Source organism: Hippocampus comes, unplaced genomic scaffold (assembly GCF_001891065.2).
Source record: "Hippocampus comes isolate QL1 unplaced genomic scaffold, H_comes_QL1_v1.1 scaffold385, whole genome shotgun sequence".
Classification (NCBI taxonomy): Eukaryota; Metazoa; Chordata; class Actinopteri; order Syngnathiformes; family Syngnathidae; genus Hippocampus; species Hippocampus comes.
In genome coordinates, this window is record NW_017805680.1 from 29,844 (window position 1) to 43,437 (window position 13,594).

The 13,594-nt window shown below is 43.1% G+C and overlaps 1 protein-coding gene across 1 annotated transcript in view; it reads right to left on the reverse strand.

The window, feature by feature from the left end:
* Positions 1-10,150: 10,150 nt before the first annotated feature.
* The window catches only part of LOC109522910 (uncharacterized), a 7,780-nt gene continuing 4,336 nt past the window's right edge, over positions 10,151-13,594 (reverse strand). Inside the window, exon 2 of the mRNA XM_019881740.1 lies at positions 10,151-12,099. Within this exon, the coding sequence (XP_019737299.1) occupies positions 11,242-12,099 (858 nt within the window). The 3' untranslated portion in view covers positions 10,151-11,241. The remainder of the gene's footprint in view (positions 12,100-13,594) is intronic.

Here is a 13,594-nt window from a genome sequence, read left to right on the forward strand (position 1 = left end):
TTAATCAAATCACTAATGACTGGTTTGATTCCCTCACGTGCATCTGATTTTAAAGGGCATTGCCTCACACAAGGCCTATATTCGGTTTTCAGTCTTATCTGAACAGGGAGTGCTCCTTTTATCAACCCAACATCCGAAGGACTGGTAGACCATAAACAATCCGGTACTTTATGCAAAAACTCTTCTTCCCCTGCGGTTAGGAGCAAATGAGGAAGATCATTCTCAAATCAATACAGGTGTATACCTTCCTGGACCTGAACAGTCCAAAATAGTGGTTTTCTGTACACCTCAGCTGTTGCACTATACTCCAATCCTTTCCCATCTGGCCTCCAATCAGACATCACTTGCCCTTTCTGGACGAAGGGTCCCATGCTGGACCACTCCACCCCATATGTCTTGTGCAAAGAAATATGGGGAACATACCATTCCTTGTAGAGTGATTGCAACCGTGCTGAGAGCCGTACCCCTGCAGCTACAGTTGCAATCCCATCAAAATACAAATAGTCAATTGTTACTTTAGCAGGTGTAAATCGATTTAGCGCTCTTTCATATTCTGAGTTGTGACCCTCTGTGCGCTTACGCCACAATACAATGTGCAAGGAATCACATTCCATTTTCTCTTCCTGCGTGTCAATGTGCAGGAGACCCTCTGACAAAAGTTTATCGCAAGTTTGTGAGTGTAACTTATTCGGTAAGTCCAATGTGTAATACACAAAGACAGGAAATCTGCCTTTTATCACATTTATGTTAGCCATCTTTATTTCATGTCGCCTTTTGATTTCTATGTTACCTGCCGGTGACGGGACTAAAGATAATCCCAGCATAAGTAAGCCATCTCTCCCCAGTAAATTAATAGGGCACTGAGGCATTAATAACACAGACATTTTACAAGTCTCCCCCTGTGGATCTCTGATCCACACTGGGTCAGTCTCCAAAGCTACCGTGAACAGGCCACTTGCTGATCTAACAAACCTCTGTCTGTGTATGGTGGCACCAGGAAAAGAGTCCCTGCAAGCTGTCTGACAGGCTCCGGAATCACACAAAAATGTAATTTCTTTACCATTAACCATTAATGTTACTTCAGGGTGAATAGAATCTAGCGCCAAGATCTCTTGCAAATTTAGTGCAACTTCCAACTCTTCATCTGCGTCATAAGTTGTTATCTCTTGCTGAGACGCAGGCATGCCTAGTCATGCACTCACAATTTTATTCTTAGGACAGTCACGGGAAATGTGTCCTTTCTCTCCACAACACCAACAAACCACCTCCCTTGGACCTGTCTCTCGTCTCACTTTTGACATTCCTCTGCTCCGATGGCGGCCCCTGTTGTCAGCCCCACGGCCACGCTCTTTGTACATCATTTCGTTTCCCATAAGGAAGCTGTCGGATCTCTTATTTTTTGCTTGCAAAATCCTCTCTGCATGCAGCGCCTGGTTAATATACTGCTCAAGACTACCAGTCGGTTTGTCAACCCAGTGTTTATCAATCCATTGTCTAATGGAACTATCAGAGTGGGCGTGTAGAACATTTTTCAACTGCTCTTGATACACACTGCCTGGAGTGTGGTCTTCAAGAATGCCACTGTTGGCCTTAAAGCAGGCAGTCATTCTGGTTCGATAATCCTCAAAAGATTCGCTATCTTTCTGTTTTGCCCTACTGATGGTAGTATAATTTGCTCTCTGCTTATATCTATCTTGCATGCGTCCGGCCAAATCTCGAACCCTATTTGTCAATTCACTGCTGTCATGAGGAAGCATCATGCCCCCCTGCTTGGGGTCCCAATCTCCTCTTACACTATGCCAATCACCCCGCAAAGCCGCCATCCAAACTTGTTGCACCTCAGCCCCATTTAGATGATATGATCTCCGCAGATCCTCCATTTCATGGACAAATTGTATCACATCAATTTTATGGGATGTAATGCCATCTACGGCTTTCTTAACATCCTCTTGTGTCCATGTTCTATAAACAAGAATGACAGGCGACTCATCATTTATGTTTGGATTTGCAACCTCAACCATGGGAAAAGCGTCTCGTACTCCGCTTCCAGATGAGTCAACCTTTGTCGCAACAGGGGAAAAAACACTTCCCCAATTTCTTGAAAACTCCACTTCCAAATCCCCCCTTCCCCTGGTGGCCATTGGACGGCCCCCTCTGTAAGAGGGTGGAGGGGATGGTGGAAAAGGAGAAGATGTTGGAATAGGCGGATATAATGATGGCGTAACAGTATCTGTGGATGTCATCTCAAACGCATTCTCTCTCTCGACTTTCTGTTTTCCTCCTATCTGTATACCTACCGGACCCGATTCATCATCCTCTCTCCTGTGAAACATAACGTTTCCCTCATTCTTCTCACGGTCAAACGCACTGAAACGTTCCCTTTTTCCACTTTCTCTACACCCTTTTTTTCTTTCACTTTCCGTCTCTTTTCAGCCAAAGACATCCAGAAATCAATGTCTTCAAACCCATCTTTATCCATTTTCTTTTTGTCATTCTTGCACATAGATCTGATATTATCCTGCAGGTGCATCAATGTTTGTGTGTTCAACTGGCCAGCGAAATCATATTTTTTTTATCCATCGAAAGATGAATCCAAGTTCCCCTTTCTGCAATCCGCACGGCAGTCGGCGTGGACAGCAACACCTGGTGAGGGCCCTCCCACTTTGGAGAGTCCCAATGTTTCCTTTTGATGCTTCGAATCAGCACCCAGTCCCCCGGAACAACCAGGCCGTCCTGCTGAGAAGAAGCACAATCGCCCTCCGGCAATCTCAATTCACGTCTCTTTTCTAAAGTCTTTCTCATATAATCAGCCAAATTAGCCTCATTATCCAATTCCCATTGAGTAGAAAACATCGGTAATTTGTACGGTCTCCCAAACAATATTTCAAATGGCGACGGAGACGCCATACCAGTAATATTTATATATAATTTAACCAAATCTATACATTGTGTCCACGGTCTGTGGGTTTCATTCATGCATTTCTTTAACCTGTTTTTAATCGTAGAATTCATCCTCTCTACCAATCCTGCAGACTGCGGATGGTAGGAACAATGGTGTCTCAGATTTATGTGAAACAATTGCCCTATTTTATCAATGATTTTGTTCACGAAATGCGTACCATTATCGCTGTAGATGGTTTCTGGGATACCATATCGAGGTATAATATCCTTACACAAAGCTTTAGCTACCGTTAAAGCATCCGGGTGTTTTGTTGGGAAAATTTCGACCATTTCGAAAAAGCATCAATAATGACCAGGCAATATCGCTTCGCTTCACTTTTGTTCAATTCAATGAAATCCATATGTAACCTCTGAAATGGATATGTAGCCTTAGGAAACCGACCCCTTCTCGGACGCAAATTCCCCTGAGAATTATGTTGAGCGCAAATTAGGCAGGCCCTACAAAAGGTAGTTGAATATAGGTTAAACCCATAGGTTGTGAAATGTTTCTCAACCAGAGACACCATTGCTCTTGCCGAAACATGTGATGACCCATGACTTAATACTGCAGCCCACTTAAAAAGGTTTTTTGGCAAAATAGGTTTTTTGTCAGTGCTGACATAAATCCTATCTTGCAACGTAGCTCCCTTCTTCTCCCACATTTTCTGTTCATTGGTTGGACTTTGTTGTTGCATATCAAATAAGATATCACTTTGCAGAATATTATCTTGTTGCTTACAATCAGCAATTGCCAAAAAGGGTCTAGAGGCGGCATCTTTCGCTGCTTTGTCTGCAAAAGCATTCCCAAGAGTGATGTAATCAATTCCCGTGGAATGCGCCGCGCACTTACATATTGCGATCTGCTGTGGTAACTGAACAGCATTCAGCAAATTCGATAGAAGTTCCGCATGTGTGACGGGTTTCCCTGTAGAAATTATCATTCCCCTATTCTTCCAGTATTGTGCAAATACATGACACGTAGAAAATGCATACTGACTGTCTGTATAAACCGTAACACTCTTATTTGTCATCATTTTGCATGCTTCAGTTAACGCTACCAGTTCCGCAGCTTGAGCCGAGTAATGTGGTGGTAAAGGTTCGGCCTTTAATATTTTGTCTACAGTTACCACAGCATATCCCGTCTGCGTTTTTCCAAAATTATTTTTTTTCGATGACCCATCAACAAAAATGACTTCTCCCGTTTGTCGTGGCTGATCATCCAAATCAGGCCTACATTTTGTTGTTTGTTCTGCCAGTTCCTGACAATCATGTCGATCACCATCCTCAGGAAGTGGCATCAGTGTGGCTGGATTTAAAGTCGTGCACCTCTCCAAGGTGAGGTGCGGTTGAGACAGCAATATCGCCATACAAGACAAATGTCTTGCTGGGGATAAAAAAGTCATGTTTGTCTGCAGAAGCAGGGCAGCAACTGCATGTGGAACTTTTAGAATTAGTGTGTGAAATAGCACAATATGAGAACTACAAATTACTGCCATAGATGCCGCAATCACAGCTCTGACACAGTGGGGAAGTGCACAAGCCGCATTGTCTAACCGACTTGAGAAGTAAGCGATTGGTCTTAGCTTATCTCCATGTTTTTAAGATAAAACGGATGTCATGTACACATCTCGACAGTCAACCATCTGAATGAATGGTCTTGAGTAGTCTGGTAACGCTAAAACTAAACTCGACGTTAGCATTTGTTTAATTTCACAGAAAGCGTTTTCTGCCTCTGTTGTCCAATGTAGCAATGATGTCATTTTTAGGTTCTTTTCATACATCAATTTAGATAGAGGAGCGATTATTTCTGCATAATTTGGAATCCATCCCCTACAATAATTAGTCAATCCTAAAAAGGACATCATTTGTTTCTTTGTCAACGGTTTCGGTGCTTGCAAAACAGTTGCTTTCCTACTCTCCAAAATAGTTCGACCCGATTTACTGAGACTGTGTCCCAAATATTTTACTTGTTCTTTACACAACTGCAGTTTGTTTTTACTAACCTTGTGACCCTCTTGAGCCAAATGATTCAATAACGCAATGGTGTCTGTCTTGCAAGTATCTAGATTAGGTGAGGCAACTAAAACATCATCCACATAGACCAATATTTGGCTCCCTCCAGGAGGAATAAACTTCGACATGCTAGCTGTCATCATCTGAGAGTAAATCGTTGGGCTTTCACAATATCCCTGAGGTAAACGCGTAAAAGTATATTTTTTACTTTCAAATGTGAACGCAAACCAAAATTGACTACCTATATCAACCGGTATAGAAAAGAATGCATTACTAACATCTACCACAGTAAACACCATTGCTTCAGGATCTAAACTATTCAAAAGTGTGTGTGGGTCTGGTACACAAGGTGCTCTTTGAATTACAGCTGAATTCACCGCCTGCAAATCAAGAACCAATCGCCACCCCACGGAGGGAGGTGCTTTCTTAACAGGAAATATGGGTGTATTACACGGTGAATCGTTACACTCCACTATTACTCCTGCCTTAATCAAATCACTAATGACTGGTTTGATTCCCTCACGTGCATCTGATTTTAAAGGGCATTGCCTCACACAAGGCCTATATTCGGTTTTCAGTCTTATCTGAACAGGGAGTGCTCCTTTTATCAACCCAACATCCGAAGGACTGGTAGACCATAAACAATCCGGTACTTTATGCAAAAACTCTTCTTCCCCTGCGGTTAGGAGCAAATGAGGAAGATCATTCTCAAATCAATACAGGTGTATACCTTCCTGGACCTGAACAGTCCAAAATAGTGGTTTTCTGTACACCTCAGCTGTTGCACTATACTCCAATCCTTTCCCATCTGGCCTCCAATCAGACATCACTTGCCCTTTCTGGACGAAGGGTCCCATGCTGGACCACTCCACCCCATATGTCTTGTGCAAAGAAATATGGGGAACATACCATTCCTTGTAGAGTGATTGCAACCGTGCTGAGAGCCGTACCCCTGCAGCTACAGTTGCAATCCCATCAAAATACAAATAGTCAATTGTTACTTTAGCAGGTGTAAATCGATTTAGCGCTCTTTCATATTCTGAGTTGTGACCCTCTGTGCGCTTACGCCACAATACAATGTGCAAGGAATCACATTCCATTTTCTCTTCCTGCGTGTCAATGTGCAGGAGACCCTCTGACAAAAGTTTATCGCAAGTTTGTGAGTGTAACTTATTCGGTAAGTCCAATGTGTAATACACAAAGACAGGAAATCTGCCTTTTATCACATTTATGTTAGCCATCTTTATTTCATGTCGCCTTTTGATTTCTATGTTACCTGCCGGTGACGGGACTAAAGATAATCCCAGCATAAGTAAGCCATCTCTCCCCAGTAAATTAATAGGGCACTGAGGCATTAATAACACAGACATTTTACAAGTCTCCCCCTGTGGATCTCTGATCCACACTGGGTCAGTCTCCAAAGCTACCGTGAACAGGCCACTTGCTGATCTAACAAACCTCTGTCTGTGTATGGTGGCACCAGGAAAAGAGTCCCTGCAAGCTGTCTGACAGGCTCCGGAATCACACAAAAATGTAATTTCTTTACCATTAACCATTAATGTTACTTCAGGGTGAATAGAATCTAGCGCCAAGATCTCTTGCAAATTTAGTGCAACTTCCAACTCTTCATCTGCGTCATAAGTTGTTATCTCTTGCTGAGACGCAGGCATGCCTAGTCATGCACTCACAATTTTATTCTTAGGACAGTCACGGGAAATGTGTCCTTTCTCTCCACAACACCAACAAACCACCTCCCTTGGACCTGTCTCTCGTCTCACTTTTGACATTCCTCTGCTCCGATGGCGGCCCCTGTTGTCAGCCCCACGGCCACGCTCTTTGTACATCATTTCGTTTCCCATAAGGAAGCTGTCGGATCTCTTATTTTTTGCTTGCAAAATCCTCTCTGCATGCAGCGCCTGGTTAATATACTGCTCAAGACTACCAGTCGGTTTGTCAACCCAGTGTTTATCAATCCATTGTCTAATGGAACTATCAGAGTGGGCGTGTAGAACATTTTTCAACTGCTCTTGATACACACTGCCTGGAGTGTGGTCTTCAAGAATGCCACTGTTGGCCTTAAAGCAGGCAGTCATTCTGGTTCGATAATCCTCAAAAGATTCGCTATCTTTCTGTTTTGCCCTACTGATGGTAGTATAATTTGCTCTCTGCTTATATCTATCTTGCATGCGTCCGGCCAAATCTCGAACCCTATTTGTCAATTCACTGCTGTCATGAGGAAGCATCATGCCCCCCTGCTTGGGGTCCCAATCTCCTCTTACACTATGCCAATCACCCCGCAAAGCCGCCATCCAAACTTGTTGCACCTCAGCCCCATTTAGATGATATGATCTCCGCAGATCCTCCATTTCATGGACAAATTGTATCACATCAATTTTATGGGATGTAATGCCATCTACGGCTTTCTTAACATCCTCTTGTGTCCATGTTCTATAAACAAGAATGACAGGCGACTCATCATTTATGTTTGGATTTGCAACCTCAACCATGGGAAAAGCGTCTCGTACTCCGCTTCCAGATGAGTCAACCTTTGTCGCAACAGGGGAAAAAACACTTCCCCAATTTCTTGAAAACTCCACTTCCAAATCCCCCCTTCCCCTGGTGGCCATTGGACGGCCCCCTCTGTAAGAGGGTGGAGGGGATGGTGGAAAAGGAGAAGATGTTGGAATAGGCGGATATAATGATGGCGTAACAGTATCTGTGGATGTCATCTCAAACGCATTCTCTCTCTCGACTTTCTGTTTTCCTCCTATCTGTATACCTACCGGACCCGATTCATCATCCTCTCTCCTGTGAAACATAACGTTTCCCTCATTCTTCTCACGGTCAAACGCACTGAAACGTTCCCTTTTTCCACTTTCTCTACACCCTTTTTTTCTTTCACTTTCCGTCTCTTTTCAGCCAAAGACATCCAGAAATCAATGTCTTCAAACCCATCTTTATCCATTTTCTTTTTGTCATTCTTGCACATAGATCTGATATTATCCTGCAGGTGCATCAATGTTTGTGTGTTCAACTGGCCAGCGAAATCATATTTTTTTTATCCATCGAGAGAGAGGTGTCTTGAAAAATCTTCTGCCGGCCGTTTGATGTTTTCAGTAACTAAAATACTGCTCCCACCGCGTCACCGGTCTTGCTCACCTTCCCCGATGGATGTTTCTATCGAGATGACGTTCTTAAAATGCGAAAGATGAATCCAAGTTCCCCTTTCTGCAATCCGCACGGCAGTCGGCGTGGACAGCAACACCTGGTGAGGGCCCTCCCACTTTGGAGAGTCCCAATGTTTCCTTTTGATGCTTCGAATCAGCACCCAGTCCCCCGGAACAACCAGGCCGTCCTGCTGAGAAGAAGCACAATCGCCCTCCGGCAATCTCAATTCACGTCTCTTTTCTAAAGTCTTTCTCATATAATCAGCCAAATTAGCCTCATTATCCAATTCCCATTGAGTAGAAAACATCGGTAATTTGTACGGTCTCCCAAACAATATTTCAAATGGCGACGGAGACGCCATACCAGTAATATTTATATATAATTTAACCAAATCTATACATTGTGTCCACGGTCTGTGGGTTTCATTCATGCATTTCTTTAACCTGTTTTTAATCGTAGAATTCATCCTCTCTACCAATCCTGCAGACTGCGGATGGTAGGAACAATGGTGTCTCAGATTTATGTGAAACAATTGCCCTATTTTATCAATGATTTTGTTCACGAAATGCGTACCATTATCGCTGTAGATGGTTTCTGGGATACCATATCGAGGTATAATATCCTTACACAAAGCTTTAGCTACCGTTAAAGCATCCGGGTGTTTTGTTGGGAAAATTTCGACCATTTCGAAAAAGCATCAATAATGACCAGGCAATATCGCTTCGCTTCACTTTTGTTCAATTCAATGAAATCCATATGTAACCTCTGAAATGGATATGTAGCCTTAGGAAACCGACCCCTTCTCGGACGCAAATTCCCCTGAGAATTATGTTGAGCGCAAATTAGGCAGGCCCTACAAAAGGTAGTTGAATATAGGTTAAACCCATAGGTTGTGAAATGTTTCTCAACCAGAGACACCATTGCTCTTGCCGAAACATGTGATGACCCATGACTTAATACTGCAGCCCACTTAAAAAGGTTTTTTGGCAAAATAGGTTTTTTGTCAGTGCTGACATAAATCCTATCTTGCAACGTAGCTCCCTTCTTCTCCCACATTTTCTGTTCATTGGTTGGACTTTGTTGTTGCATATCAAATAAGATATCACTTTGCAGAATATTATCTTGTTGCTTACAATCAGCAATTGCCAAAAAGGGTCTAGAGGCGGCATCTTTCGCTGCTTTGTCTGCAAAAGCATTCCCAAGAGTGATGTAATCAATTCCCGTGGAATGCGCCGCGCACTTACATATTGCGATCTGCTGTGGTAACTGAACAGCATTCAGCAAATTCGATAGAAGTTCCGCATGTGTGACGGGTTTCCCTGTAGAAATTATCATTCCCCTATTCTTCCAGTATTGTGCAAATACATGACACGTAGAAAATGCATACTGACTGTCTGTATAAACCGTAACACTCTTATTTGTCATCATTTTGCATGCTTCAGTTAACGCTACCAGTTCCGCAGCTTGAGCCGAGTAATGTGGTGGTAAAGGTTCGGCCTTTAATATTTTGTCTACAGTTACCACAGCATATCCCGTCTGCGTTTTTCCAAAATTATTTTTTTTCGATGACCCATCAACAAAAATGACTTCTCCCGTTTGTCGTGGCTGATCATCCAAATCAGGCCTACATTTTGTTGTTTGTTCTGCCAGTTCCTGACAATCATGTCGATCACCATCCTCAGGAAGTGGCATCAGTGTGGCTGGATTTAAAGTCGTGCACCTCTCCAAGGTGAGGTGCGGTTGAGACAGCAATATCGCCATACAAGACAAATGTCTTGCTGGGGATAAAAAAGTCATGTTTGTCTGCAGAAGCAGGGCAGCAACTGCATGTGGAACTTTTAGAATTAGTGTGTGAAATAGCACAATATGAGAACTACAAATTACTGCCATAGATGCCGCAATCACAGCTCTGACACAGTGGGGAAGTGCACAAGCCGCATTGTCTAACCGACTTGAGAAGTAAGCGATTGGTCTTAGCTTATCTCCATGTTTTTAAGATAAAACGGATGTCATGTACACATCTCGACAGTCAACCATCTGAATGAATGGTCTTGAGTAGTCTGGTAACGCTAAAACTAAACTCGACGTTAGCATTTGTTTAATTTCACAGAAAGCGTTTTCTGCCTCTGTTGTCCAATGTAGCAATGATGTCATTTTTAGGTTCTTTTCATACATCAATTTAGATAGAGGAGCGATTATTTCTGCATAATTTGGAATCCATCCCCTACAATAATTAGTCAATCCTAAAAAGGACATCATTTGTTTCTTTGTCAACGGTTTCGGTGCTTGCAAAACAGTTGCTTTCCTACTCTCCAAAATAGTTCGACCCGATTTACTGAGACTGTGTCCCAAATATTTTACTTGTTCTTTACACAACTGCAGTTTGTTTTTACTAACCTTGTGACCCTCTTGAGCCAAATGATTCAATAACGCAGTGGTGTCTGTCTTGCAAGTGTCTAGATTAGGTGAGGCAACTAAAACATCATCCACATAGACCAATATTTGGCTCCCTCCAGGAGGAATAAACTTCGACATGCTAGCTGTCATCATCTGAGAGTAAATCGTTGGGCTTTCACAATATCCCTGAGGTAAACGCGTAAAAGTATATTTTTTACTTTCAAATGTGAACGCAAACCAAAATTGACTACCTATATCAACCGGTATAGAAAAGAATGCATTACTAACATCTACCACAGTAAACACCATTGCTTCAGGATCTAAACTATTCAAAAGTGTGTGTGGGTCTGGTACACAAGGTGCTCTTTGAATTACAGCTGAATTCACCGCCTGCAAATCAAGAACCAATCGCCACCCCACGGAGGGAGGTGCTTTCTTAACAGGAAATATGGGTGTATTACACGGTGAATCGTTACACTCCACTATTACTCCTGCCTTAATCAAATCACTAATGACTGGTTTGATTCCCTCACGTGCATCTGATTTTAAAGGGCATTGCCTCACACAAGGCCTATATTCGGTTTTCAGTCTTATCTGAACAGGGAGTGCTCCTTTTATCAACCCAACATCCGAAGGACTGGTAGACCATAAACAATCCGGTACTTTATGCAAAAACTCTTCTTCCCCTGCGGTTAGGAGCAAATGAGGAAGATCATTCTCAAATCAATACAGGTGTATACCTTCCTGGACCTGAACAGTCCAAAATAGTGGTTTTCTGTACACCTCAGCTGTTGCACTATACTCCAATCCTTTCCCATCTGGCCTCCAATCAGACATCACTTGCCCTTTCTGGACGAAGGGTCCCATGCTGGACCACTCCACCCCATATGTCTTGTGCAAAGAAATATGGGGAACATACCATTCCTTGTAGAGTGATTGCAACCGTGCTGAGAGCCGTACCCCTGCAGCTACAGTTGCAATCCCATCAAAATACAAATAGTCAATTGTTACTTTAGCAGGTGTAAATCGATTTAGCGCTCTTTCATATTCTGAGTTGTGACCCTCTGTGCGCTTACGCCACAATACAATGTGCAAGGAATCACATTCCATTTTCTCTTCCTGCGTGTCAATGTGCAGGAGACCCTCTGACAAAAGTTTATCGCAAGTTTGTGAGTGTAACTTATTCGGTAAGTCCAATGTGTAATACACAAAGACAGGAAATCTGCCTTTTATCACATTTATGTTAGCCATCTTTATTTCATGTCGCCTTTTGATTTCTATGTTACCTGCCGGTGACGGGACTAAAGATAATCCCAGCATAAGTAAGCCATCTCTCCCCAGTAAATTAATAGGGCACTGAGGCATTAATAACACAGACATTTTACAAGTCTCCCCCTGTGGATCTCTGATCCACACTGGGTCAGTCTCCAAAGCTACCGTGAACAGGCCACTTGCTGATCTAACAAACCTCTGTCTGTGTATGGTGGCACCAGGAAAAGAGTCCCTGCAAGCTGTCTGACAGGCTCCGGAATCACACAAAATTGTAATTTCTTTACCATTAACCATTAATGTTACTTCAGGGTGAATAGAATCTAGCGCCAAGATCTCTTGCAAATTTAGTGCAACTTCCAACTCTTCATCTGCGTCATAAGTTGTTATCTCTTGCTGAGACGCAGGCATGCCTAGTCATGCACTCACAATTTTATTCTTAGGACAGTCACGGGAAATGTGTCCTTTCTCTCCACAACACCAACAAACCACCTCCCTTGGACCTGTCTCTCGTCTCACTTTTGACATTCCTCTGCTCCGATGGCGGCCCCTGTTGTCAGCCCCACGGCCACGCTCTTTGTACATCATTTCGTTTCCCATAAGGAAGCTGTCGGATCTCTTATTTTTTGCTTGCAAAATCCTCTCTGCATGCAGCGCCTGGTTAATATACTGCTCAAGACTACCAGTCGGTTTGTCAACCCAGTGTTTATCAATCCATTGTCTAATGGAACTATCAGAGTGGGCGTGTAGAACATTTTTCAACTGCTCTTGATACACACTGCCTGGAGTGTGGTCTTCAAGAATGCCACTGTTGGCCTTAAAGCAGGCAGTCATTCTGGTTCGATAATCCTTAAAAGATTCGCTATCTTTCTGTTTTGCCCTACTGATGGTAGTATAATTTGCTCTCTGCTTATATCTATCTTGCATGCGTCCGGCCAAATCTCGAACCCTATTTGTCAATTCACTGCTGTCATGAGGAAGCATCATGCCCCCCTGCTTGGGGTCCCAATCTCCTCTTACACTATGCCAATCACCCCGCAAAGCCGCCATCCAAACTTGTTGCACCTCAGCCCCATTTAGATGATATGATCTCCGCAGATCCTCCATTTCATGGACAAATTGTATCACATCAATTTTATGGGATGTAATGCCATCTACGGCTTTCTTAACATCCTCTTGTGTCCATGTTCTATAAACAAGAATGACAGGCGACTCATCATTTATGTTTGGATTTGCAACCTCAACCATGGGAAAAGCGTCTCGTACTCCGCTTCCAGATGAGTCAACCTTTGTCGCAACAGGGGAAAAAACACTTCCCCAATTTCTTGAAAACTCCACTTCCAAATCCCCCCTTCCCCTGGTGGCCATTGGACGGCCCCCTCTGTAAGAGGGTGGAGGGGATGGTGGAAAAGGAGAAGATGTTGGAATAGGCGGATATAATGATGGCGTAACAGTATCTGTGGATGTCATCTCAAACGCATTCTCTCTCTCGACTTTCTGTTTTCCTCCTATCTGTATACCTACCGGACCCGATTCATCATCCTCTCTCCTGTGAAACATAACGTTTCCCTCATTCTTCTCACGGTCAAACGCACTGAAACGTTCCCTTTTTCCACTTTCTCTACACCCTTTTTTTCTTTCACTTTCCGTCTCTTTTCAGCCAAAGACATCCAGAAATCAATGTCTTCAAACCCATCTTTATCCATTTTCTTTTTGTCATTCTTGCACATAGATCTGATATTATCCTGCAGGTGCATCAATGTTTGTGTGTTCAACTGGCCAGCGAAATCATATTTTTTTTATCCAT